The sequence below is a fragment of the Hippopotamus amphibius genome, chromosome 12, assembly GCF_030028045.1.
Source record: "Hippopotamus amphibius kiboko isolate mHipAmp2 chromosome 12, mHipAmp2.hap2, whole genome shotgun sequence".
Lineage (NCBI taxonomy): Eukaryota > Metazoa > Chordata > Mammalia > Artiodactyla > Hippopotamidae > Hippopotamus > Hippopotamus amphibius.
The window spans coordinates 53304773-53332372 of NC_080197.1; the positions used below are offsets into that span (position 1 = coordinate 53304773).

The window sequence follows — 27600 nt, forward strand, 5'->3', positions numbered from 1 at the left end:
AGGCAAGCAAGTGTCTGTGAGGATGCAGTGAAATCAGAATCCTCACACGCCGCTGGTGGAGATGGGAAGTGGTGCAGCCACTTTGAAAACAGTCTGGCAGTTCCTCAGAAGGTGAAATACAGAATTACCATACGACCCAGCAACTCTACTCCTAGGTATGTGCCCAAGGGAATTAAAACATGTGTGCGCACAAAAACCTGTACATGAATGTTCATAACAGCATTCTACATAATAGCTGAAAAGTGGAAATAACTCAAATGTCCATCACTGATAAGTGGATAAAGTGTGGTATATCCATATAACAGTATCAGTTGGCAATAAAAAGAAATGAAATACTATTCTATGTTACAACGTGAATGAACATATTATGCTAAGTGATAAAAGCCAGACATAAAAGACCACATGTTGCATGATTCTGCTTGAATGAAATGTCCAGAACAGACAAACCTGTTGAGACATAAAGTAGATCAGCGGCTGCCTAGGGCTGGACTGGATGATAATAGGTACATGGTTTTCTTCCAGTGTAATGAATTGACTGTGGTTGTGACTGCACAACTAACTGTGTGACTATACTAAAAAGCATCCAATTATACCCTTTAAATGGGTGGATTGTATGTGAATAATTGCCATAAAGCTGTTCTCAAAAATAACTACATAGACTCATCCCTTGTCATTTGATCACGGATGCTCTTATGTTTACTGATAGATGGTTAAAAAAGAAAGTAAGGCTTCTGAGAAATGTATTTGCCTTAAGCTTATACAGGTAATCTTTAACTGTAAAGTTTATGAGTTTGACAACTTAAGTTGTCAACTTAGTCCTAGGAAATTGTATTTGTCACATTAAGCTTTAAAAACTAGGAACTGACCAATCTTGTCTTATTGATTTCATTCCATAAATTTCTGTGAGTCTTTGTTAAGCACAGATAATATTTGATTTGCTTGACTCTCTCTCTGTGTAGCAACTCCACTTCCTAGGCTTTTGGCTTTCAGCAAATGACATAACATATTTGTGCCTCAGTTTCCCTATCTGTAAAATGGGGACAACACTCTCTATCTCATAGTCGTTATAAGCATCACCATTTAAGCAAATGTATATAAGTTGCTTTGAACTTTTATGGGACATGCAGCAAATAGACAACTTACCATCATTACAGGAAAAATTAAAATTGCCTTTAACGGAGTGTATCTGAACACAATATGGACCTTCATTTCTTCCACATCCATTAGGATACAGCAAAACTTATAAATTTCAGTTTTACAGAAATATTAGCTTTCTCACAGTATTACTGTTCAGTTTTACAGAAATATTACTGTTTTCTCACATTACATGTGAAATTACATAGCCAGTATGATACTGAAGAAAACAATGCAAAGAGTCTTCTCCTGGTTAGTCTGACTCTCTGCGATATGAAGTTAAACAGAGGCTACTGGTCAAAAGTAGAAATTTTAGCACAAGCATAGGGACTCCTTTAAATACATTATGTAATTTATTTAGTGTTCCCAGGTAGGATCTATTTATCTTCATTTTAATGAAATGACTTAAAGTACTTGTCACTGGGAATTATTATTATTATTATCATCATCATCTAGTTGAAATAAACTGAGTTTTGAGGGTGATCCAATTCTAGAAGGCAGTATTTAAATTGTAGTCAGCATAGGTTTTTATATTTATTGATATTATTACCATTTCCCAGCAGATGGCAGTATGATATCTTGAGGAAGGAGAACATTTTTTTTTCCCCCTAATTCCGAGGAAGGCAACCTAGAAACTAGTGATGGGGCCAATTTATCACCTTCCCCTTTATAAATGTACCTCAGAGAAGTGAAGCAATTCACCCAACATTTCTGACTCCCAAGGCAGAAACATAGTTTTTTTTTCTTTTCGGAACCAGGTTAAGTAAATACCCTCAGATGGGAAAACAATTTACATGTATAGATGGAATCTTGTAAGATAAGAAAAAGCCAATAGGCTTTGACTCAGGTATGCTATTTTCAAAGGGTTTCTTTAATCCTAAGAAAGGAAATCTTAAAAGCTGCGTATTCCCTGGGATAGGGTGTTACATCCCTGCCTCTGCTCTTCTATATATGAAATTAATTTGTTTTTCTCTTGTTAATCTGTCTTCAATTTAATTATTAGCCTAGCCAAAGAGCCTAGAAGGGAAGAGGGGAAATTTTTTCCACATCTACACTTTCTATATTCTGAATATTTAATTTCAAAACACATCTGGCCCCAAGTGTTTCAGAGAGCCATAGTGAAAGTGCATTTTATTGCCTCTCCAGAAGGCCCAAAAGAGTGGTACGGACACAGTATGTGCTGCAATGTGCGTTAAGTGTGGCTTATTAGAACTGCCATATTATTTTCTTTCTTTTTTTATTTTTTATTTTTATTTTTTTTTGACTTAAAAATTTTTTTTATTGGAGTATAGTTGATTTACAATGTTCTGTTAGTTTCAGGTGTACAGCAAAGTGAATCAGTTATACATATACATATATCCACACTTTTTTAGATTCTTTTCCCATATAGGTCATCATCACAGAGAACTGAGTAGAGTTCCCTGTTCTATACAGTAAGTCTTGACTTTTTAAAAGGTCTGTATGAGACACTGTTGTAGAGAATGCTTCTGTATTTCCAGAAAAATCTGTACTTCTTAGACTCAGCACCAGGAATAAGTTTGACTCTCCGGACAAAATGATGTTCTTCCTTTTTATCATAAGTTGAGAACACTGTTACCCAGCTGGTTTCCCTTATAGCCTTGGTTGCTAGGAAACTCAGAGCTAACTCTAGCCATCAATTTCAGTAATCCTGCCATCCAAGATTTTGAGAACAAGTCTCTCTTCCTTTTAAAAATATTTTTATTGATCTTGTTTTTTCCCAGGGTCATATTATAGGTATACCTTAGAATAAGCTACCTTTAATTTGGGATAGTGCTGGGTAATAAATTACAAAAAATACTGGTATGATGTCTAACACCAACCTGCGTTCTCCCTGGCCTGTGCCACTGTCTGACATTGTGCTCTTTGGAATAAACTGTGTTTCTGTTAGTCACAGCCCCTATTTTCATACTAGATTTGATGCTTTTCCCCTATATAAATACTTCATTGTAATTTCTAGATGCCTCCAAATATCAGAAAAAGTGGCAAGGCAGTGCATAGAAAAGCATTCACCTCCATGTTTTTTTTCTTATCTCTGGAGCAAGTTGTATAAAACTGCCAAGAAGGAAGTTTCCACTTAAACCAGAACCTTTCAGCATGAGAATTGCTGACCTGTGGCAGTTCCTGATGCTAGGATTGCTATCGTTACTTGACTTTCAGTTTGTGGCCATCACTTGACAGAATTAAAAATTGACTCTGCTCTATCTGCTCATTTGTTGAAAGGAACAGTCTGTTCCAGAAGAGATGCTGTCTAGGAAAACAAAGATTCTGTACCGTGCCCAGAAACCAAAATTGGGTGGGCCAGGTCCCAGGTCTGCAAGCTGTTGGCTCCCTGGAGTTCATGGTCTCGCATGGGCCATGGATAACCTTTCTCTAGAACCATGGGCAGTTGGACAATGTGCCTTGACAAGGTCTGGCTGAGTTTTGACATCCTGGCAAGCAGGTGGTAAAGGCCATGTCCCCTTAATATAAATAACAGTCCTACCCAGGCCTGTAAGAAATGAGCAGAGCAAGAGCTCCTGAGGGAAATTCAAAGAAAGAAACAACAGCAAAACTTTTTGAGAGTAAGGGGGTCACACTTTTCCTCTGGGGTTTCAGCTCTCTCTTGGGTTTCTGGAACTTTAATGCTGAACGGCCTTCCCATAAGCCCCAGACAGGTTGTGAATATCAAAGGTAACCTTAATAAATCACACCAGTTGCTGCAGGGTTCCTGCGGTCTGCTTGGGCCTCAGGTCCCCCGCTGGCCTCCGGTAACTGTTCTATTTGTGGGGAGATGTGACTCCGCCCCACCCTCTAAATATTTATTTATTTATTTGGCAGCACTGGGTCTTAGTTGCTGCACGTGGGATCTTTTGTTGCAGTGTGTGGGCTCTTCATTATGGCGGACGGGCTTCTCTTGAGTTGTGGTGCAGGGGCTCTAGAGTGCGTGCGCTTAGTTGCCCCACGGCATGTGGGATCTTAGTTCCCCGACCAGGGATCACAGCCACATCCCCTGCATTGGAAGGCGGATCCTTAACCACTGGACCAGCAGGGAAGTCCCCATGTTATTTTCAAGGCTCATTCACATCAACACCGACTGCAATAACTTCTAGGCAATGTATCCTGTAAAGTTTTTATAAGTTATTTATATGAATTAAACACAAGGGGACAAATAGCTAAGGAAAAACTCACATTATAGAGAAGTTATGCATGAGAAGATACATTCTGCTATATTCGTGTTCAACAGTTTGAATGAGAGATAGTCTTACAAAAAATACTGACTATAAGAAAATAGATGGTTACTTTGCCTACAACAAAATTAGCAGTGAGTGTTCCTAGTGTGAGACTGGACGCTGCAAAGCCCTTCCTGTGTTAAGCCTGGTTTTCACAACTAAATTAGGAGCAAACTTTGGGACACAAGGCCCTACCTGTGTCCCTCTATATCTTTTTGTTTTTTAATTTATTTTATTTGTTTATTTATTTATTTTATTGGCTATGTTGGGTCTTCGTTGCTGCACACGGGCTTTCTCTAGTTGTGGCGAGCAGGGGCTACTCTTTGTAGTGGTGTGCAGGCTCCTCATTGTGGTGGCCTCTCTTGTTGTGGAGTATGGGCTCTAGGCACGTGGGCTTCAGTAGTTGTGGCACATGGGCTCAATAGTTGTGGCTCACGGGCTCTAGAGCACAGGCTCAGTAGTTGTGGCACATGGGCTTAGCTGCTCTGCGGCATGTGGGATCTTCCTGGGGCAGGGATCGAACCTGTGTCCCCTGCATTGGCAGGTGGATTCTTAACCACTGTGCCACCTAGGAAATCCCTCCCTCTACATCTTTATAAGCTGTTAGCATTAATTACGGACTAATGAAAGATTCAAAGGTACACAGATTTCTCATATATTGAAGGAAGGTTTATCCAGCCAAGTTTTTCTCACTCCAACTTTTTGCTGAATGAATATCCCTTTTCAGACAGTCCCTGAGACTTAGCAGGGACCACATTACTCCCACCTGAGATGACTATCCTTGAGCTAGTCATTCAACAGTAACAGTTAATGATATTAATAATAGCTCAATAAATGGAGTGCTTAACAAATTAAAGGCATTGTGGAGCTGAAATAGTGATAATAGCCTACAATTATTGAGCATTTATCATGTGCTTGGCCCTGTTCTAAGCACTCTATGTACATTAACTCATAAACCTTCATGACACTTTGAAGAAGGTAAAATGTATCCCCATTTTATGGGAGAGTAAAGTGTTGTCCCTCTAAGAATGATTCTCGACTAGAGGTTGACCCTTGGGACAGTTGAAATGTGTGGGGCATTGTGGGTCACCACATCTCTGAGGAGATATGACTAGCGCTTAATGGGTTGGGACCAGAGATGCTAAACCTCCTGTAACTCATCACACAGACTCAGACAATGAGAAACTATTCCATCCCAAATGCTGCAAGATGGTTCCCATTGAGAACCACTCTCTTGCTGAGAATTTGTTCTCCATCATTCTTTTTTTTTAATTAATTAATTAATTAATTAATTTATATTTTTGGCTGCATTGGGTCTTTGTTGCGGAATGCTGGCTTCCTCTAGTTGTGGTGAGCAGGGGCTACTGTTGGTTGTGGTGTGCAAGCTTCTCACTGCAGTGGCTTCTCTTATTGCACATGGGCTTCAATAGTTGTGGCACATGGGCTCAATAGTTGTGGCTCACAGGCTCTAGAGCACAGGCTCAGTAGTTGTGACACATGGGCTTAGTTGCTCCACGGCATGTGGGATCTTCCCAGAGCAGGGCTCAAATCCGTGTTCCCTGTATTGGCAGGCAGATTCTTAACCACTGCGCCACCAGGGAAGTCCCTCCACTTTTTATTAAACTATTCCTTTTGTTAAACTATTTCTTTTATTAAAGGAATTCTTTAACTATTTAAACTATTCCTCTATTCCTTTAACTATTTAAACTATTTAAACTTTTCCTCTCTTTTGGACTTTTGCATCCCTCAGCTCAGATGACATTTAGGATTAAAACTGAGAACAGCTCTGAGCTTTCAACCAATAGTTGACCTGGTTGAAAACTATTGAGCCGTTTTACACATAAAATTCCCTCTTTCTCATATACTCTACACTGCCACCAAAATAAAAAGAAAAAACAAAAGCTTCAACCCACTAAATTTTTATCCTAAAGCAATCAATATGATAGTTTAAGAAAAATTTTACATTAATTCAATTTAATTAGGGGGCATACATTCTTATGTCATATGTCACATAAAACTTTTTTCACATGGAAATATGTTTTCTATCCACCTGGTTGTATTAGTGTAAACTGAGCAAAAAGACATAGGAAAGTATTACCTACATGGAACTGGACTTTGCAGTCAGGTATATCTATATGAAATTAATTTTCTTCCAGTGGCCATACCCTCTTACCTTGATTCAAACTGAACACTGAGAAAATGAATTCTCACTAATTCTCTTTCAGCAGCCAAAAGCACTGGGCAGGTAAAGTTAAAAGTTAAGGGATATGTTAACTCTTGATATAGTATTTAAAATAAGCCTAATAATATATTAATTTCATTGGTTTTCTAGTCTCAATTCTTTCTGCTAATTACATTTTCAGTCATCATTTCTGTAGAGGCAGAAAATTATAAGCCCTGTTTGCTATAAAAATAAGTGATTACCAGAGTCTTATGGCCTCTAATAATAAGCTTTACGCAAAGAGCCTTGGTGGGACAACAGATGGAAGAACAAGCCTCAAACTCATCACCTGACAAGCTGGTTGAAGCAGAGTCCTGGCTCAGTAGATCTGTGGGGAGCCCCGTGATTTGTCTCCTCAGAAGCCCCCAGTGATGGTGGTGGGGGCGGCACTGTTCCTCAGACAACATCTCCATTCTCATTGGGTCAGTGTATGGTCAGGACGCGACTCCACACTAGAGAGCCATGTCACAGCAAGATAAGCTGAAAGGCCAGGGCTCTTCCCAAGACATTTGATTTGAAGATGCTAAAAATTTAAGGCCTAGCTCATGTAGGAATAGGAACTCCTTGGTTTCAGACTTATACCTGTTCTGTATTAATCATATGATATCCTGGCTAGTTCGTATATAGAAAGTCCTTCATGTCTTTTAGAACTTAAAATACTGCTGTGAAGTATAACCATTAATCTTGAAGCTATACATAGAGTTGCTTCTGATGGAAAACTTCACTTTCTGTCATTTCTCTTGTGTATAAAGCTTTTGAATTCTTTTGTGAAAATGCATCAAGATGCTGCCTTTTCTCTCTTCACACTAGGTTGCCATCTAATTTACCTAAGAGATGAATTTCATAAAGTAATGAAAATGAGAGATTTCTCTTCAACACCTCTTTTGCATCTTTCTAAAATATTGTACCTTCAAAGTTGCCAGTTAAAGAATATTTTAAAAATAATCTGGAACTAAAATGTGACAGTAAGAAATCCCAAAACATGCTACACGCAACTTACAAAATACTCACTCTAACAGCCCTAAACAAAGTTCTTACCTGCATAAGTTGCTGCTTCAATTTCTGTATTTCCGAAATGTTCAGCTCACTGAATAAGTCAGAAACAGGGTGCAGAGACTCTCCTTTCCTTAAAGTGGGAGTCCGATAGTCTCCATTCAGCTTCACAAGAGGCCCATGGATATGCCCGTTCATTTTGTCATCATTGTTGGGTTCACTCCCATCCTCAGCAAACTTGAGTCCATCGACGGAAATGCTGATGTGGTTATCGTTGAGGGTGATGTACTGGGAGAGCTCCTTCCGCAGGCTGTTCTTCTGCTCCCTCTCATTTTTCAAGGTCTCCAGGGCTTCTTCCAGTTGGTGCTCAGCGATCTCCTTCAGCCGGATGGCATCTTCCAGCTGGCTGTTCAGCAGCACCATCTCCTCCTCAAATCTCTTAATCTCATGCTTTAAACCTTCATATTCAACCTGAAGCAGACAGGATAAAGAAGATTCATAAAACTAAAATTTGGGTCTTACAAAACTGCCATTAAACACTCCAGTGGACCTAACATGTAAAAAATTAAAAGTCTACAAAATAAATCTAAAAAGCACACAGTATATACACCACGAAGGTAACACAGGATGGTTTCTTTAGATATTCATACATATAAGTTCAGTTCCTAGCAGAGATGAAAAAGATACCTCTCTTAGGATTTATTTTACGGGGTCCAATGGTCAAAGGGGGGCACTGTTTGCTTAATAGATCAAGAATTTTTTTTGTAATAGTTTATCAGAATATTCACAATCCAAGATTTTTATCATCACTATTTGTTTTATTTAATTATTAATAACAAGAAAAATTTTATACTCAGGGCTAGGTTAGTTAAAAGATCACAATAAAAATATAATCTCAAAAAAATGTGTTTGAGAGTAAGAGGAGAAAGCAAAGAAACACTTCACATGCTTAAGGAGAGAATCTGGAATAACAGTACTAATTACCCAAAACCAAAAAAGTACATGGAAGTGGATCAAGATGATGGAGCAGGAGGACACAGAGCTCATCTCCCCGACAAACACATCAATAGCATAACTACATATGGAGCAATTCTCACAGAAAACCAACTGGAAACTGGCAGAAGATCTCTTGCACAAGCAAAGCTGTAAGAAAGATCCCCACATAACCAGGTGATTGTGTGCCAGCCTTGGTAGCTCTGCTTCATGCTGCCAGTTGGACAGCCTTGGCTTCAGGCTTCAGACTGTGTTCACGTCTGCTGCACATGTCTTGTTTTAGGACCAAACTCAAAGGGTCACGCTGCCTGGGGCATGGTTTTCTCATTGTGATACAAGAAGGTAAGGGGACTAGACAAACCAAGGTAGCATGTTTGAAATCTGTGCTCCGTCATGTCTGCTAACATTCCTTTGGTGAGAGAGTCACATGACTAAGACCAACATCAACGGAGCCACCCATTTTACTTTGCCAGTTCTAGGGCACTGCTGGGTTACGTGCAGAGGAAGAGAGTAAAGAATTGAGAACGATCTAAACCTACCACACACTTTTACAATCACATGTTGAGATGTTTTTCTTTTTTAAAAAACTTTTTATTGTGGGTAATGTAAAAATACCCAAGTAGCAAGAAGACTTCATGAACCCCCAGGAGCCCACCACTCAGCTTCAATAATCATCAACTCCTGGCTACTCTTCTTTCACTATATTTCCACTCACTCCCCTGGCTGGATTATCTTAACTCCTAGAAATCGCATACGTCGGGAACTATATCTAAGAGATATATTTTTTTTAAAGCATAGCCATAATCCTTTGAACAAATAATTTCTTAAGAACATGATATAATCTTAGTTATCAAAAGTGATGTCAACAATAGGTTTGTAATGACATAGGAAATAAACACAACTGAGTTGAAAAGGATAATATATTATTACAGCTGTGCAATACAAGAGATCAAATGGAAATTTAACAAAATGTTAATAACAGTTGCTCTTTAGTGGTGGGAATACAGGTGATTTTTAAGAGAAAAAAATATTGTTATCAATATAATATTCCTTTGAATTACAACCAAATAAGAGCCTGTTCAAATACTCTCTTGGTTGTGAAAGACTACAGGTGAAAGAGATCTCCACTCTGAGCCCAAATGCATTTTTCTTTTTCTTTTTTTTTTAAGAACTTTTATTGAGATACAGTTAACAGACAATAAACAGCATATATTTAGAGTGTACAATTTGGTGTCCCAATCTCCCAATTCATTCCCCCCCAACCCTCCCCGCTTTCCCCACTTGGTGTCCATGTGTTTGTTCTCTACACCTGTGTCTCTATTTCTGCCTTGCATTTCCCCTTTCATGGTTGTTAGCATTTGCCTTATGTATTGAGGTGCTCCTATATTGGGTGCATATATATTTATAATTGTTATCTCCTCTTCTTGGATGGATCCCTTGATCTTTATGTAATGTCCTTTCTTGTCTCTTGTAACATTTTTTATTTTAAAGTCTATTTTATCTGATATGAGTATTGCTACTCCAGCTTTCTTTTGATTTTCATTTGCATGGAATATCTTTTTGCATCCCCTCACTTTCAGTCTGTATGTGTCCCTAGGTCTGAAGTGGGTCTCTTGTAGACAGCATATATATGGGTCTTGTTTTTGTATCCATTCAGCCAGTCTGTGTCTTCTGGTTGGTGCATTTAGTCCATTTACATTCAAGGTAATTATCAATATGTATGTTCCTATTACCATTTTCTTAATTGTTTTGTTGTTGTTTTTGTAGTTCCTTTTCTTCTCTTATGCTTCCTGCTCAGAGAAGTTCCTTTAGCATTTGTTGTAGGGCTGGTTTGGTGGTGCTGAACTCTCTTAGCTGTTGCTTGTCTGTAAAGCTTTTGATTTCTCTGTCGAATCTGAATGAGATCCTTGCTGGGTAGAGTATTCTTGGTTGTAGGTTCTTCCCTTTCATCACTTGAAATATATCATGCCACTCCCTTCTGGCTTGCAGAGTTTCTACTGAGAAATCAGCTGTTAACCTGATGGGAGTTCCCTTGTATGTTATTTGTCGTTTTTCCCTGGTTGCTTTTAATAACATTTCTCTGTCTTTAATTTTTGTCCATTTGACTACTATATGTCTTGGCGTGTTTCTCCTTGGATTTATCCTGCCTGGGACTCTCTGTGCTTCCTGGACTTGGGTAGCTATTTCCTTTCCCATGTTAGGGAAGTTTTCAACTATAATCTCTTCCAATATTTTCTCAGGTCCTTTCTCTCTCTCGTCTCCTTCTGGGACCCCTATAATGCGAATGTTGGTGTGTTTAACATTGTCCCAGAGGTCTCTTAGGCTGTCTTCAGTTCTTTTCATTCTTTTTTCTTTATTCTTTTCCACCTTAGTGATTTTCACCATTCTGTCTTCCAGGTCACTTATTCGCCCTCCTGCCTCAGTAATCTGCTATTGGTACCTTCTAGTGTATTTTTCATTTCTGTTATTGTGTTGCATATCTCTGTTTGTTTGTTCTTTAATTCTTCTAGGTCTTTGGTAAACTTTTTGATCTTTGCATCCAGTCTTTTTTCAAAGTCCTGGATCATCTTCACTATCATTATTCTGAATTCTTTTTCTGTAAGGGTGCCTATCTCCTCTTCATTTAGTTGTTTTTCTGGGGCTTTATCCTTTCCCTTCATCTGGTACAAAGTCCTCTGCTTTTTCATTTTCTCTATCTTTCTGTGTCTGTGGTTTTCAGTTCCACAAGACAAAATACTGCTGATACTGCTTGATACTGCTGTCTGCCCTCTTGTGGAGGAAGCTATCTAGGAGCCTCCTGTGTGCTTTCTGATGGGAGGGATGGATGGTGGGTAGGGCTGGGTGGGTGGAGCTCAGTAAAGCTTTAATCTGCTTGTCTGCTAATGGGTGGGGCTGTGTTCGCACCTTGTAGGTTGTTTGGCCTGAGGCCACCTAGTGCTGGAGCCCAGAGGCTCTTTGGTGGGGCTAATGGCAGACTCTGGGAGGGCTCACACCAATAAGCACTTCCCAAAACCCCTGCTGCCAGTGCCCCTGCCTCCTTGGTGAGCCACAGCTGCCCCCCACCTCTGCAGGCAACCCTCCAACACCAGCAGGTAGGTCTGGTTCAGTCTCCTATCGCGTCACTGCTCCTTCCCCCTGGGTCCTGGTGCGCACATTTTTTTGTGTGTCCTCCAAGAGTGGAGTCTCTGTTTCCACAAGTCCTGTGGAGGTCCTGCAATCAAATCCCGCTGGCTTTCAGAGTCTGATTCTCTGCGAATTCCTCCTCCCGTTGCTGGACTCCCAGGTTGGGAAGCCTGATGTGGGGCTCAGAACCCTCACTTTAGTGGGTGGACTTCTGCAGTATAACTGTTCTCCAGTTTGTGAGTCACGCACCCAGCATTTATGGGATTTGATTTTAACACGATGGCGCCCCTCCTACCATTCTCATTGCGGCTTCTCCTTTGTCTCTGGATGTGGGGTGTCTTTTTTTGGTGAGTTCCAGTGTCTTTCTGTCGATGACTGTTCAGTAGTTAGTTGTAATTCTAGTGCTCTTGCAAGAGAGAGTGAGCGCACGTCCTCCTACTCCGCCATCTTAATCCTCCCAAATGCCTCCTTTAGAGCCTTTTCCATGGCTCTTACCGTGTGCCACCTTTTTAATAAATATTTTTAATAAATATTCTCCACAGCTACTTAGAGGAGGTACTTTTTATGCACCCAGGTATCCCTCATAGTGCTTCAATATTCCTTCATAGTGTTTCCACAAAATTCTGCTCTTAATAAGTATTTGCTGAATAAACTACTGTGAATGAAAAAATAAAATAGAAAAAATATAATAATGTCAATTATGATATTAGATACTAACATAAACTGTGTTTAGAGACTTGATCTCTTTCTGGCTGGGCAGCTTCACTCATTCCACTAACAATGTGGTTCCTCTTCACCCAGCTGTTTCCTTTTGCTATGCCTAGGCAGACAGTCATCTGGAAAACTCTTATTCATCCTTTAAGACCCAAGTCAAGACTCTGATGCTAACTGAAGTCTTTGTTTGCCCACTCAGGCAAACAGATCACCCCTTTCTTGCACCGTCAGTGCAAGCCTCTATCGTATGATGAGAGCCCCAGCAAAGTGGAGGCACCAAGAAATAGAATGAGAAGGCACTTAAAAATTGGCATTTGATACATTAAAAAAAGCACCAAAGTAGTCATCATGAGAAAAATCAGTACTTTGTTGTGATTCCTTATAACAACTTCACAGTTTAGTAATTCTTTCTTTTTTTTCTTTTTTCTTTTTGGCTGTGTTCCGTCTTTGTTGCTGTGTGTAGGCTTTTTCTAGTTGCGGAGAGCAGGGGCTACTCTTTGTTGCGGTGTGTGGGCTTCTCATTGTGGTGGCTTCTCTTGTTGCGGAGCACTGGCTTTAGGCATGTGGGCTTCAGTAGTTGCAGCATGCAGGCTCAGTAGTTGTGGTGCATGGGCTTAGTTGCTCCACAGCACGTGGGATCTTCCTGGACCAGGGCACGAACCTGTGTCGCCTGCATTGGCAGGTGGATTCTTAACCACTGCACTACTAGGTAAGTCCAATTGTTCCTATTTTTAATGAGGGTTGGAAATAAGTACCATAATATTTTCAGAGTTTAGGAACTCTAAAGATCTTATTTTTTCTTGTTGTTTTCCATTTGGGTTTTGTTTAGGAAAGCTAAAGATCTTAATTTGGACTCACGCTGCCAAACCTAACACATAGCTTTACTTTTCAATTACATGGATGGCTGAGTTTATTACCTGCCTTCCCTACTGGGACATGAGCTCTTTGAACCAGTGACCACGTTTTTTGTCCTTAAAAAGTGCATGGCCTCATAGAAAGCTACCCCTGAAATACTGGTTAAATGAACTCAAACTGAATTGAACCCAGGGTCTCTTATGATATTATTATTGATATAGAAATATATCCCTAGAGGAAATATTCTTCATAATAAAAATATGATTGAATTAATTAAAAACTAGGGTTTTCAATGCTTAGATATTGAGTGCTTTAGTTCAATATGTGAGATATTGGGGACATGAAATTTATTATTTCTCCTACCATCACATCTCTAAAAACTGAACATGATTTCCTGTCCTATGTTAAGCAGTACTGGGTCCTGCCTCTATGTTAACTGATACTGGGACTAGGCATAAAAAAACTTAGCTGCTTGAGGGAAAAACTTGCTCCCGGAAGATAAGACTCAACTAACGCAGCTTCCTCAAGACTCGCATCAAGACCCTTACTTTGTTGTACCTCCCAACTCAAAGCTGTCTTAAACTCTGTCTGTCCTAACCACTTTCCCACCCTGCCAGACTCATCAGTCCAGATCCTCAAATCCTGTGAACATCGTTGCCCTTGACATCCCATTTTGACATACTACTAAGACTCTGTTCAGATGTTATCTTACTGCAAGAAGTCTAATAACAGCTTTGTTTCATCAACAGATTTTTCTGATGGTCTGTTGGGGAACTGACAGTTGACTTGACACCTTCTTGTGGCTACTGCTGCCTACTGCACTTCTTTCAGATATTTTGGTTTGAAAAGTATAAAGGTACAAAACATACTCATAAGGTTGGGTCTGATTCTATTTTAGACACGGAACCAAATCAGCACACAGAGAAATGTGGCTAAAGTTTTCAGAGTCAACTCTTTGGTGTAGGATCACAAATCAAGATTGGTGTGGTTAATTATAATAATCTTACATTTCAGTTTCCTCTCTAACTTGAATTGTGGATGCAAGATAAAGAAAAAAAGTTTATTTGTTCTTTCAACAAGTATTTATTAATATTTAATGCCTGCTATGGGCCAGGCCTTGTTTTAGGTGTTATATTGTGGTGAAGAGAAATGGAAATGAACTAATATATAGAAGCTACAGAGGGAGTGAGAAGTGCTAATTAAACAATTATTTAGAAAATAATCAATATTTAAGAGGAAAATGGAACTTCAGAAGAAGAGAAACTTCTAGTTCTTTGAACTAAACATTTTACAATCGTAGTAGCTTTGCTATGTAGAGAAAACTCAAACCAGGCTGGAGGAGCATACGTTGTATAGGAAGCTTCAGTACGAAGCAACATTCAGACTAATTTTGGGACTGAAAGCCAGCCATCATCATGTCTTTGAAAAAAATCTGTGGTATTTGTACATAAAATATTATACTTAATACTTCATTAATTAGAAAGAGAGTCTATGATAGATGCTAAATCCTGTAATTAAAGGCCAGTACTAAGAAAACAAAAACAAAAAGAAAAAACGAACCCCAGCATTTCCTTAATTGGGAGAGACTTGTGACACTACATTGCACCCATTTGCTAGGAAATAAGCCAGAATGGCCTTTTGTATGGAAAATGATTTCAAATTAATTAATTAGACACTTAATTGAGAAAATTACCATATTATGTCTAGAAAATAAAATTTAAAAGATGTATACATTTTCCTGTTTGTTTTTTCAAACTTCTGAGTTAAGTATTTGATTTCTACATTTCAGTGACTGGTGGGAGGGCATGAGTAAACTGTAAACAGTAATCAGCCAGACTAGTAGTACAAACTCCCACAGAAACGGCATCTGGGCTAATGAACACTCACAGGATTCCTTGGCAGTCTTTCAAGAACACCTAATACTGGCCTAAATCAACCTCCTGAGTAAATTAGTCTACCACGTGCGGTAATGGGGACCCTACGGTGCAGATGGATGCTCAAACACACCCTGCCTGTGCAGAGAACAGTGAGAACCTGTGGCAGTTGGGAGAAATGACCACTTTAAATATCTGCACATCAAGCAAATGTGCTTCAAGTCTTCTACATTCTTCATCAACGACCAAAAAAACTAAACAACAACACCCTTCTTATTTTAAGACATTTTTGAGAAACATATATATATATATATTTTAAATCTCCTAATTTTCTCCACTGTAAGCTCATTGTTCCCAGCCAAATCAAGACCTGGGGTCCCATGGTACTGGCAGTGCTCAGCACACACAGTGCTTCAGAGCTTAAAGGGGAAGGAATGAGATAAAAACACATGGGCTATCCAGAGAACCCTTCTTTAATGGCCTGGAACTTCCCCCCGACCCCTTAGTCAACATCTCATTCACCAACACTCCAAAGCTGGGGGGAAGTCGCCGTGATCAGAAATAAAATTTCAATTGTGTCAATACCTAGATTCTTTTCCCCCCTCTGGATTTTTCCTTTCCCCTCTTCATCTTTGTTTTTGTTTTAAAATATTTATTTACTTATTTGCTTGTTTATTTATTGGCTGTACTGGGTCTTTGTTGCTGGTGTGGGCTTTCTCTAGTTGTGGTGAGTGGGGGCTGCTCTTCGCTGTGGTTCGCGGGCTTCTCATTGCGGCGGCTTCTCTTGTTGCGGAGCACCAGCTCTAGGCTCGAGGGCTTAAGTAGTTGTGGTTTGTGGGCTCTAGAGTGCAGATTCAGTAGTTGTGGCCCACGGGCTTAGTTGCTCCATAGCATGTGAGATCTTCCTGGAGCAGGGATTGACCCTGTGTACCCTGCATTGGCAGGTGGATTCTTAACCACTGTGCCACCTAGGAAGTCCCCCTCTTCACTGTTACATCTATCGAAACAGTCGTCCCTCAGTACCCGTGGGGCATGTGTTCCAGGAGTCCCCTCAGATACCGAAATCTGTGGATGCTCAAATCCCTTAGATAAAGTGGTCACAGCATTTGCATGTAACCTATGCGCATTGGCACATCTTTAAATCATCTCTAGATTACTTCTAATACCTAATACAATGTAAATGCTATGCACCTGCCAGTGTGAGGCAAATTCAAGTTTTGTTTTCCGGAATTTTCTGAAATTTCTTTTCTTTTTTTTTTATAATATTTTCAACCTGTGGTTGGTTGAAACTATGAACACAGAACCCATGGATATGAAGGGCCGACTGAAACAGTTCTGGAAGGAGATACCAACTTGGGAAGGGAGGGAAGTGGAAGCATGCATCTGGGCTGGCCTCTACGTTGACGGAGTGCAAGAATCCTGCCCTCTGGATTCTGGTACCTATGCAGCCTGGCACAGGTGCTGACCTCATCTGAGAGGCTATAACAGCATTTAGACCAGAACAGGGGTGTGGTTGAGGAACCATCTTTGAAAAGACCTTGAAATCTAGTCCACCTTTGCTTAACTCCCTATGAATTTTATTCATAAATAAGTTCTGCTAAAAGTACAGAGTCAAGAATGCTATTACTAATAACTATCACAAACCACAATGCAAACTGATCAGGAAAATTAAGCAATTAAGCTATCTATGCCTCACTACTCACAAAATTATTTAATGCACACAGGCAGTCTTTTTAGTCAGGTTACAGGAGAATAAAGAAATCAGGCATTTTCTTTTTCTTATAATGTTCGTACTGATTTATATTTCATAATCTCCTTCCTTGTATGACTTGAAAGCAATTTACAGAGAGAGATTGACAGAGATTGCAGGGAAACCTTAAGCTTATATTACAAAACAAGCTTATAAACCCAGGTTTTTAATGAGAAGTCAGTAGGTTAAATTGATTACAATACATTTAACTTACTCCAGAAATAAATTAACGTAGAGCTAAAGTATAAAGTAAAATTTTTTATCCAATAAAGCTTTTTTGGTAATTATTCTACTCCTAGGTTTGCCTTTTAAATTTTAGCTGAAATAGGAAGACTGGGAAATTTCAGCACATAATTAATGCTGGGAGACTGAGGCAAATTTCAACAGTTTTTTTTTTTTTTTAATAAATAAAGAGATTTAACTTTAGTGGTCAGAAGGTGTGGGTCCATCTGGAGTGTAACCAGAAATCTTCTTAAGCCTCACCTGGTTCTGCTTTAATGTGGACACCAGTTTCTGCAGAGTGATGTTCTCCTCTTCCAGCTCAGTATAGTCCTGAAGGAGGCGGGCCTCTCGGAATTTATATTCTCGGATTTCATCCTTCATCCGTATCCTTTGCAGCTCCACCATCTCATTGTTCTGAAACAAGAGAATAAACGGTAAATACAAAACTTTCTTATTCTAGATTTTATGAAGTGTAGATAAAGTCTCGGTAGTTAAAAATAATAATGAAAACATTTCATGGAGTGTAAATCAGTACCATCTTTTTTTTTTTTTTAAACAGAAGGGCTTTCTCCCCCTTTTATTTTATATATATATATATATATATATATATATATATATATATATATATTTACCTCTTTATTGGAATATAATTGCCTATCATTTTTTGAATAAGAATTTATGAATAAATTTGGGAACAGAGAATGAACTAGAAAGTAGATTTAGAAAGTTGGGGGAAAAAGCAACAGAGTGTGCTATTCTGGAAGCACAGTGAAAAGCAGTTCATCTACTGTGTCTAATACTGTGGAAAGGCCAGTAAAGATAAATAAATAAAATGCAGTTTGGTAAACACTTCAGTAAACTCAGAAATGGAATTCTCTCTTTTAACAAAATAGCTAATATTACTGTGTGACCCAACAATCAATGCAAAATTGCTATTAGAATTTTCTATTAAAGAATGAGAAAAAGGAGATCTGCAGTTGTAATTTTAGAGTTTATTAGCAGTATCTAGTGATACCCTATAGTGAGTTTTAAAACAAAATGGGAAATTGTTAAACCTTAAGAAAGTTAATTAAAAATGGTCATAGTAAAAAAAAAAGAATTTAATTATATCTGTCAAACTTTAAAAGCACATACACATGACCCAGCAATTCCACATCTAAAAATCATTCTTAAGCCTATTTTCTTAGAGGTAAGTAAAAAAGAAAAATAAATTCATGTATATTTACACAAAGAATTGGAAACAGTCTAAATGTTTGCTAATGGGGGAACAATGAAATAAATTATCACGCATCCTTTAGTGCAGCATTGTATAAATTATTTAAAAGAATGAGAAAAAAGGAATGAGGAGGAGCTTTATGCACTAAAATGGAAAGATAGCCATAATATATTATGAAATGTAAAAGAAAATTATAGATTAGTATGCACACAATACCAACTTTCCAGACTCTGAGGGGGTCACTCTACAAGTTTCAAAATCTTCCAACTAAGCCACATGGGCTAATCCTGCCTTGGTCCAGCCAATCTGGCCTCAGCCACCTTACTTCAGCCACAGACGCTTCCTTCCGCTCCCCCCACATTGGACTTGGCAGCTCGTTCCTGCCTTCAGACTTTTGCATTCCCCCTTCCAGACTCCTGGCCTCCAGATCAAGGGCTCTCAAGCCTCATTTGTGCCATGACCCTCTTTGACAGCGTAGTGAAGCTGATGGACCTCTTCTCAGAATGATGATCTTAAAGGGCACCAGAAGAGTTCAGAAATTTCCTTACCAAAATATGCCACTTTGATGTATTGATTATTTTGAGCTGAAGCCACTTGAGAAACAGCAGATGCAGGAAGGGCTCTCTGCCCTCCCTCTTTCTACCTAAAGGCAGGACGTGAAATTTCCCCTGAGAGAAGCGCCCTTCCTGTACCAGGAAGAGGATGTTCTTATCACCAGAGACGGGGAATCGATGCTGAAATGGACCTGTACAAACACACCTACTAAAATGACCTTCCATTAGTTTCTCCCATTTAGTTCCTAGTCACTGTTGGACGATGCCCCAGCCCAAGCTCTTCTGTCTTGTCACATCCCCACAATTTATTCTTCTTTGTGTAAAAAGGGATCTGAGCTTTTGGGCCTAATGACTTCTGGTCTTCATTTTCTTTTGAAGGCTCCCATGTACTTGTAAAAAAATTAAATAAATTTGTATGCTTTTTCTCTCGTTAATCTGTTTTATGTCAGTTTAATTCTTCATCCAGTCACAAAACCTAAGCGGGTAAAAGGAAATTTTCCTCCCTTACAGCATAAAAGACAAGATTACAAAGGACCCTGATTATGTTAAAATTAATATAATATTTTACAAAGTTATGATATGGTAATGAGGTAGATTATTATGGTAGTGGCCCCCAATTAATCACACTTCCCTGTGGTCACAAGAGGTGGAGTCTCCTTTCAAGTCAACCCTGAACTGGCCTCTCTGACTTGCTTTGACCCACAGAATGCAGTGGAAGCCTTAGTCTCAAGAGGCCTTATAGGGACTTCCCTGGTGGTCCAGCGATTAAGACTCCACGCTCCCAATGCAGGGGGCCTAGGTTCGATCCCTGGTCAGGGAACTAGATCCCGCATGCTGCAACTAAGAGCCTGAATGATGCCACTAAAAGATCCTTCATGTCGCACCTAAGACCTGGCACAGCCAAATAAATAAAGAAATAAATAAGGAAGAAAAAAAAAAAGAGGCCTTGTAGTTCTTGTCCTTTCTCTGCTGGAACACTGCCACCACGTGGAGAAGCCCAGACTAGCTGCTGGAGCACATGGCCCAGCCCAGACAGCACCAGCACCAGTACCGGCTGCCGGGCATGGCAGTGAGAGATCTCCGCCTCAGCTGAGCTGCCGGATGATGGCTGCCACACCAGTGACCCCAGGCTAGTTTCTAAGAATTGCCCAGCTGAGTACAGCTCAAATAGCTGCTCCAGAAAATCATGGAGTATTATTTTAAGCCCTTAAATTTGGGGTGATTTGCTATACTGTAACATGTAATTGATACAGGAATACACGTGCTTCTTTGCTAGTAAAATGTTTAATCAGATCTAGTGAGATCTAAGAAATACCATAATTTCAAAGCAATGATGATATTTCAAGATCCTGCAAGAACTTCACTGTGATATGAAAATATTGATCTCACAAAGTAACAGGTGCTGCTAATGCTACTGAAGTTTGTTACCTACATTCAAATGGAAGAAAATGCTAAATTTTAGTCTGTTTAGAGAAAATGGAGATGTAATTATTTTTCCCTCCAAGTTTACAGGCTGCCTGAATTCTATCCACAGACTCCCAGGATCCAAGTTAGGGAACTCTTCTGTTTCTATTTGTCATTTAGGTTTCAGTTCAAATGCCATCTCCTCAGACAGGCCTTCCCTGAACAGCTAATGTAAGACAGCTCCCCCACCCCTGCCCTTCAGTTTCCCAACATCCTACATGATTTCCTTTATAGATCAGAATTTTAGCATAGAGTAGGTACTCAGAAAATAACTGTTGAAAGAATAGCACTAAACATTACTTGAAATTAGTAATCTACCTACCTTTTACACGTATTAAATTTCCTTTTCCATCTGAATGTAATGAACCTTTTCTATAGTGTTTGCCCATGGATCCCTAATACCTGGCATATTTTAGGCCCTTTTAACCATGGAATAAATAACAAAACAGGTATACAAATGGCTAAACACAAAATCCCAAAAAAAATTGTAAAAAAATTATTGTAGAGATTATAGCTTTTTGTCTTGGGAGAGCAACACATTTTGAAATAAACATACCTAAATTTGTGAAATGATTGGACTTATTACAATTCTCCAATATACTGTCGAGCTACTTAGAGGCAGAAACATTTCTTTATTCCCTGCTCCTTGGACGATACTTTGAGCATATGTGTTCAACAAGTATAGAATAAAAACAATAGAGTTTGGCCATAAAGCCAAATTACAATATTTCATTAAATTCTTTTATTTTGCAGAAACAGGAAATCTTAGTATAATATTTTTCTATTTCTTAAAGGTCTACCATTAGCTGAATGAATGATACATAGCTAGTTTTCCTTGTTTATATGCATGAACTTATGAGGACGCTAACAAATTGGATGCCAGTCATTTACATAAAATTATAAACAAAAATGTTGAGATATAAGAGATTCTGCAAGATGCAAATATATACAATGTAAAAAAATGTAATGACCAGAAACCTAGCTCGGATACACTCAGAATTAACCATAAAACCTTCCAGAGTAAGATAGTAAATGTCAGGACAAATTTAAGACCAGCAAAGCTAATGAGGACCACCAACAAACAGCTCGTAAAATAGCTAATGAAAACTTCTGATGTTAATTAAGGAAAAGGAAGAGTTTGGCCTGGAGACCAGTTAAGTTGAAAGACTCTCTAGCAATAAAACAGACATAAGACCCAGAGGAAGAGAACTGGTCTCATTTATTTTGCTAGAAACCTATGTTTTTTTAAACTGTCAAAGATTAAATTTTATGGGAAATGTTCTTTGCTTCCATAACAAATTTTTTAAATTGCTATTTTTGTTGTCTGCATACTAATCATAGATTCATCTCCAGCAATTTTTTTCTTTCTGGGATAAGATGGTGCTGAGCTCTACTAAAAAGCCCTATCGAGAATAATGAGAGTGATGGGCTTCCCTAGTGGTGTAGTGATTAAGAATCTGCCTGCCAATGCAGGGGACATGGGTTCAAGCCCTGGTCCAGGAAGATCCCACATGCCCTGTGAGCCACAACTACTGAGCCTATGCACCACAACTACTGAGCCTACGCACCACAACTACTAGAGCCCATGCTCTGCAACAAGAGAAGCCACTGCAATAAGAAGCCTGTGCACTGAAATGAAGAGTAGCCTCCGCTCTTGTAACTGCAGAAAGCCTGCACGCAGCAACGAAGACCCAACACAGCCAATAAATAAAAATAAATAAATAACATTAAAAAGAAAAAAGAGAAAAAAAAAGAAAAAAGAGAGAATAATGAGAGTGAGAAAAATAAAAGCATGAGAGAAAGGGGAGAAAATGGCACAACTAGGGGATACTCTAGCCTTTCGCCTCCAGAGACCTGAGCCCCAGGTTCTCCTCAGAGGACAGAGGATTCCCTAAAATGTTTGGGGTAGACTGTCCTCACAGTTTTCATTGCACTTGAGTATAGCAGCATTCTGAGAGTTTTATTTTAATTAACATTGAAGGGACTTCCCTGATGGTTCAGTGGTTAAGACTCTGCACTCCCAATGCAGGGAACCCCGGTTTGATCCCTGGTCAGGGAACTAGATCCCGCATGCTGCAAGAGAGATCCTGCATGCCATAACTAAGACCCAGTGCAGCCAAATAAATACATAAATATGTAAATATTTTTTAAAAATTAAGAGGATTTCTTTATGTGGGAATAATAAATTCCCTCTACTATTGGCCAGAAGTAAGAAAATATGCCACACAAAGACTAAAGCATAAAAAATAATTTAGTGCCCTCCAGTTATACAGTTACAACTTAATTACATTCATAGTCATGTTAGATCTTTTTAAAATTAATTAATTAAATTTGTGGCAGCAGGCTCAGTAGTTGTGGTGCACGGGCTTAGTTGCTCTGCGGCATGTGGAATCTTCTTGGACCAGGGATTGAACCCACGTCCCCTGTGTTGGCAGGTGGATTCTCAACCACTGCGCCACCAGGGAAGTCCCATGTTAGATCTTAATAATAGCTGGTGTGACTTGGGTGACAGGTCTCTGCTCACAGCCTACTCATCTGTAAAACTGGGATCCTAACACTTAACATTATATGGTAATTGTGTGAATTTAATGATAGAACATGGGGAAACGAGCAGAGACGCAGACACACAGATAATTGCCGTAACACAGTGGAACACGTGCTCTTACAGAGAGAGGTTCACACCTAAAGGCTGAGCAATTATTATTACTGCTAATCACTCCTGGGTGAGTCAGGGAAAGCTTTATAAAGGAAGTAACATCTGAGTAGAACCTTGAAGGACAAGTACAGTTGACTACATGGGTAAAGAGGTGTACACACTTTCCAGCCAGAGGTAAACTTTTGAACAAAAGAAGAGTCCTATTTGTGCTGAGGGCAATGCTAAAACAGCAAATAGACAGACTGAGCGTTTCCTTGGGGCACCGAGGACAGAGCACTGACAGAGAGAAAGAAGAGAGAAATTCAGAAAAACCTAGAAAATAGCTAATTGTTTTCAGCTTATGTCTATATCTGGTGTTATTTCACAAAATAAAATGTTACATTACTGTCTAGTGTGGTTAACCTATGCGGTAGTAGGAGGAACCAAAATATTTTCAATGCTTGGAACCTTTCAAGTTCTTAACCAGGCTGTGGTTTAGGAAATAGTGCCTGTTCCGTGTAGTTGGAACAAAGTAACTTGAAATGGATTTTGCAGGAAATTCTACATTAAACAAAGGAATTTGGGGAACCATCAAAGTCTTTTAAACAAAGTAGCCATGTAATCAGACCTATGTTTTGAAAAGTCACTCTGAGAGTTGGGAAGGTGGACAGAGAATAAGCTAAACAGCCCCCTAACAGCTCAAAGTGAGGAACAAGATGAGGAATGTTGAGGAACATCTCAGTTAGGATGAACAGAACTTGGTCACTGATGGATGTAATACTAAATGAAAAGAAGGAGAAGAAGGAGAAGAAGAGTAGAGTAAAAAACAATGGCCTAATAAAGATAAAAGTATCTAAACAGAACTGTAAGAAAGGAAGAAATTTTACAACAAATTAAATGTGAGAGTTAAAGATGTGTCTTTTTAATAATTACAGGTAGTGGGGCTTCCCTGGTGGCCCAGTGGTTAAGAATCCGCCTGCCAACGGAGGGGACACGGGTTTGAGCCCCGGTCCGGGAAGATCCACATGCCGTGGAGCAACCAAGCCCGGGCGCCATAACTACTGAGCCTGCACTCTAGAGCCCATGAGCCACAACTATTGAGCCCGAGTGCCACAACTACTGAAGCAACAAGAGAAGCCACCACAATGAGAAGCCCATACACTACAACAGAGAGTAGCCCCCACTCTCCACAATTAGAGAAAGCCTGTGCACAGCAATGAAGACCCAACGCATTCAAAATTATCAATCAATCAATCAATCAATCTTAAAAATATAATTATAGGTAGTGTAATTTGAGTAGTCAAACTAGGAGTTTCTGGATCTGTGAATGGAGTGAAGGAAGACAGCTGGAGTAGGGAAAGGATGGGGTGTGTGGTACTTTCTCACTTCTCTCCCAGAGAGTTGCCACGGCTGGTTTGCTCTGAAACTTCAAGACCATAACATTTATTTTCCTTTTTTCACCAAAAATTAACTCTTCTCTTGGCGAGAGGAGTGGACAATAGTTCTCCTTGCCTGACCTCTAGGGTTCTCAGTGTCCTCAACTCGGGTGATCTGCTCTCTAACCCACATCACCAGTAACTTACCTCCTATTCTTCCAGGTCATCTCCAGTTCTCCCAACCCAGCCACGTTTCCATCTCATTAAGGTTTGCTATTCTTTGATCTTCAACTTGCTCATTATCTATAACCCTGGGTCTCTACTGCCCTCCTTATCCAGGTTTGATTCTACTATCATCACATACTTACTGTCTTGCAAACACATTTAACTCCTTTGCATCTCTCTTTCTCTCTCTCTATCACAGAGCCTAACTTTCTGCCTTGTTATGCCCAAAGCTGAACAGAACTGGAGAAAATTCAAATCCATGCCATGTGGTTTCAATTACAACTCATGAAGAGGTATTGGAATGTGGTGGTGAAGAGCCCAGACTCTGAACCAAACTTCCATGGGTTCAAACCCCTACTCCAACATTTAGTAACTCCGGCCAAGGTTACTAATTCTCCATGCCTATTTCTTTTCTCATCAGGGGAATAACCTTCAGGGGACGCTATGCGGATAAGAATGGTGCCTAATATGAGTGGTGGATTAAAAAAACAAAAAAGTCCTGAATTTCAAACAGGTCTTTGGCAGTGTCTAGTGGTCATACCGTATATCCTCAGTGTAGTAAGTCTCCTACTTCTCTCTTCGTACTATCAGTCTCTTCTTCTCTCCCTGAGAATTCTGCCTCTTATTTACTTAGGGTGGAGTTGGAGCAGAAGACAAGGGGGTATGCCTCCTATTTCCAGTCTCATTTCTTTACTTTCTTCTAATCTATCAATACTTTATACAGTTTAAAGATAGTAAATCCAGCCTTAAAACAAATGAGCCTTGACCTTGATATCTATATTTCTGTTTCTATAGTCACGAGTGTCCTTTCTCAATCTATTCCAGTGAACACTGAACCCACTCTTGTCATAGTCACCAATGCCTTGCATGTTGTCACTGGATTTGGTGGCCATGCCTGTGTTTTCCTCTTGCCCAACTTCTTCTTTTTCATTTTTTAAAAAATATTTTATTTGGCTGCTTTGGGTCTTAGTTGTGGCACATGGGATCTTTAGTTGCAGCATGTGAACTCTTAGTTGAGGCATGTGGGATGTAGTTCCCTGACCAGGAATCGAACCTGGGCCCCCTTCATGGGGAGCACGGAGTCTTAGCCACTGGACCACCAGGGAAGTCCCATCCTCTTACCCCACTTCTTCAACAGTGTTTACCACTCCCTCTTTTTTGGAACTCTTTCTTTCTTCTGTTGGCTTTCCAGAAAACTAAACTCTAACCTCACTGGCTGCTTCTTTGCAGTCCCTTCTGTCTTGCTCCCCTCCTTCTAGCTAAACCTCTACTGTCAAGTGTTCAAATCTATACTGAGCCCCTCCCTTTTCTGGTTGCTCTCCAAAAGCAACCTCATCCAAGCCTCTGGCTTTAAACACACCACCGTTAGGCTGATGATTATCGAATCCTCACCAGGGCTAGCACAACACTGTGGGACCTAACTCTTGCCTCACTTAAAGCACTCGTCCTGCAGCTTCCTCCCACGGGCACTTCATGTGCCTCCTCCCTGAACTTCTGGTTCTCTAACCATCTCAAGCTGGGTCCTGCTTTAGAGTTCCTGCACCAGCTGTCTCTTCTGCTTGGATTCCTTTCTCTTTGTTCACATTGTTCTGTCTCTTCATTAGGATTTCAACCTAAGTGTCATCTCCACAAGAAGCTTTCCCTTACCAATCTAAAGTAGCTGCCCAGTCACACTCACATAACCCTGTTTTAATGGTCTGAAAATTGTTTATCACTGTTTATTTGTTTGCTGGATATTGGCCATTTTTCCTTCACTAGATGTCAGAAGGACCAGATGTCCTTCACTGGTTGTCAGTAATTCATCCCCACAGTACCCCAAAATCCAGGGGAGCATGTCACTCATGGTAGCTATATCCCACAGCTCAGACTCATCACTTCCAGCCTGGGCTGGATTGGTGGTAATGTGAGGAAAGCTGGGAAGTCTTTTGGGGGGGGGGGGGTTTAGCTGCATATAGCCAAAGAAGTACACATGTATTTGTACACTTCATATATGTGAGTTCATAGATTTGGGGGAAAAAAAAAAAAGCACACCTACAAAGCTGGCCCCAGGTAAAATTCTTCAGTGTTGAAAAACCCTTTTAAGACAAGAAGATAATCCTCAGAATGGGAGAAAATAGTTGCCAACAAAGCAACTGACAAAGGATTAATCTCCAAAATATACAAGCAGCTCATGCAGCTTAATACCAAAAAAGCAAATAACCCAATCCAAAAATGGGCAGAAGACCTAAATAGACATTTCCTTAAAGAAGACATGCAGATGGCTAACAAACACATGAAAAGATGCTCAACATCACTAATCATTAGAGAAAGGCAAGTCAAAGCCACAATGAGGTATCACCTCACACCAGTCAGAATGGCCATCATCAAAACATCTAGAAACAATAAATGCTGGAGAGGGTGCTGAGAAAAGGGAACCCTCCTGCACTGTTGGTAGGAATGTAAGTTGGTACAGCCACTATGGAAAACAGTATGGAGGTTCCTTAAAAAAAATGGAACTATCATATGACTCAGCAATCCCACTACTAAGCATATATCCAGAGAAAACCATAATCCAAAAAGAAACATGTACCACAATGTTCACTGCAGCACTATTTACAATAGCCAGGACATGGAAGCAACCTAAATGCCCATCAACAGATGAATGCATAAAGAAGATGTGGCACATATATACAATGGAATATTACTCAGCCATAAAAAGGAATGAAACTGAGTTATTCGTAGTGAGGTGGATGGACCTAGAGATTGTCATACAGAGTGAAGTAAGTCATAAAGAGAAAAACAAATACCAAATGCTAACTCGTATATATAGAATCTAAAAAAATGGTATTGATGAACCTAGTGACAGGGCAAGAATAAAGATACAGATGTAGAGAACAGACTTGAGGACACGGGGTGGGAGTGGGGGACGGAGGGGAAGCTGGGACGCAGTAAGAGAGTGGCACTGACATATATACATTACCAAATGTAAAATAGACAGCCAGTGGGAAGTGGCTGCATAACATAGGGAGATCAACTCGATGA

General features: G+C 39.7%; 1 protein-coding gene across 3 annotated transcripts in view; it reads right to left on the reverse strand.

Moving 5' to 3' along the window:
* Window positions 1-27600, reverse strand: part of BICD1 (BICD cargo adaptor 1) — a 222578-nt gene that overhangs the window by 39271 nt on the left and 155707 nt on the right. For all 3 annotated transcript variants that reach the window (XM_057703229.1, XM_057703232.1, XM_057703227.1), the window contains exons 3-4: window positions 17371-17523; window positions 7624-8049 (exon numbers count right to left, since the gene is read on the reverse strand). In XM_057703229.1, the coding sequence (XP_057559212.1) occupies window positions 7624-8049; window positions 17371-17523 (579 nt within the window). The remainder of the gene's footprint in view (window positions 1-7623; window positions 8050-17370; window positions 17524-27600) is intronic.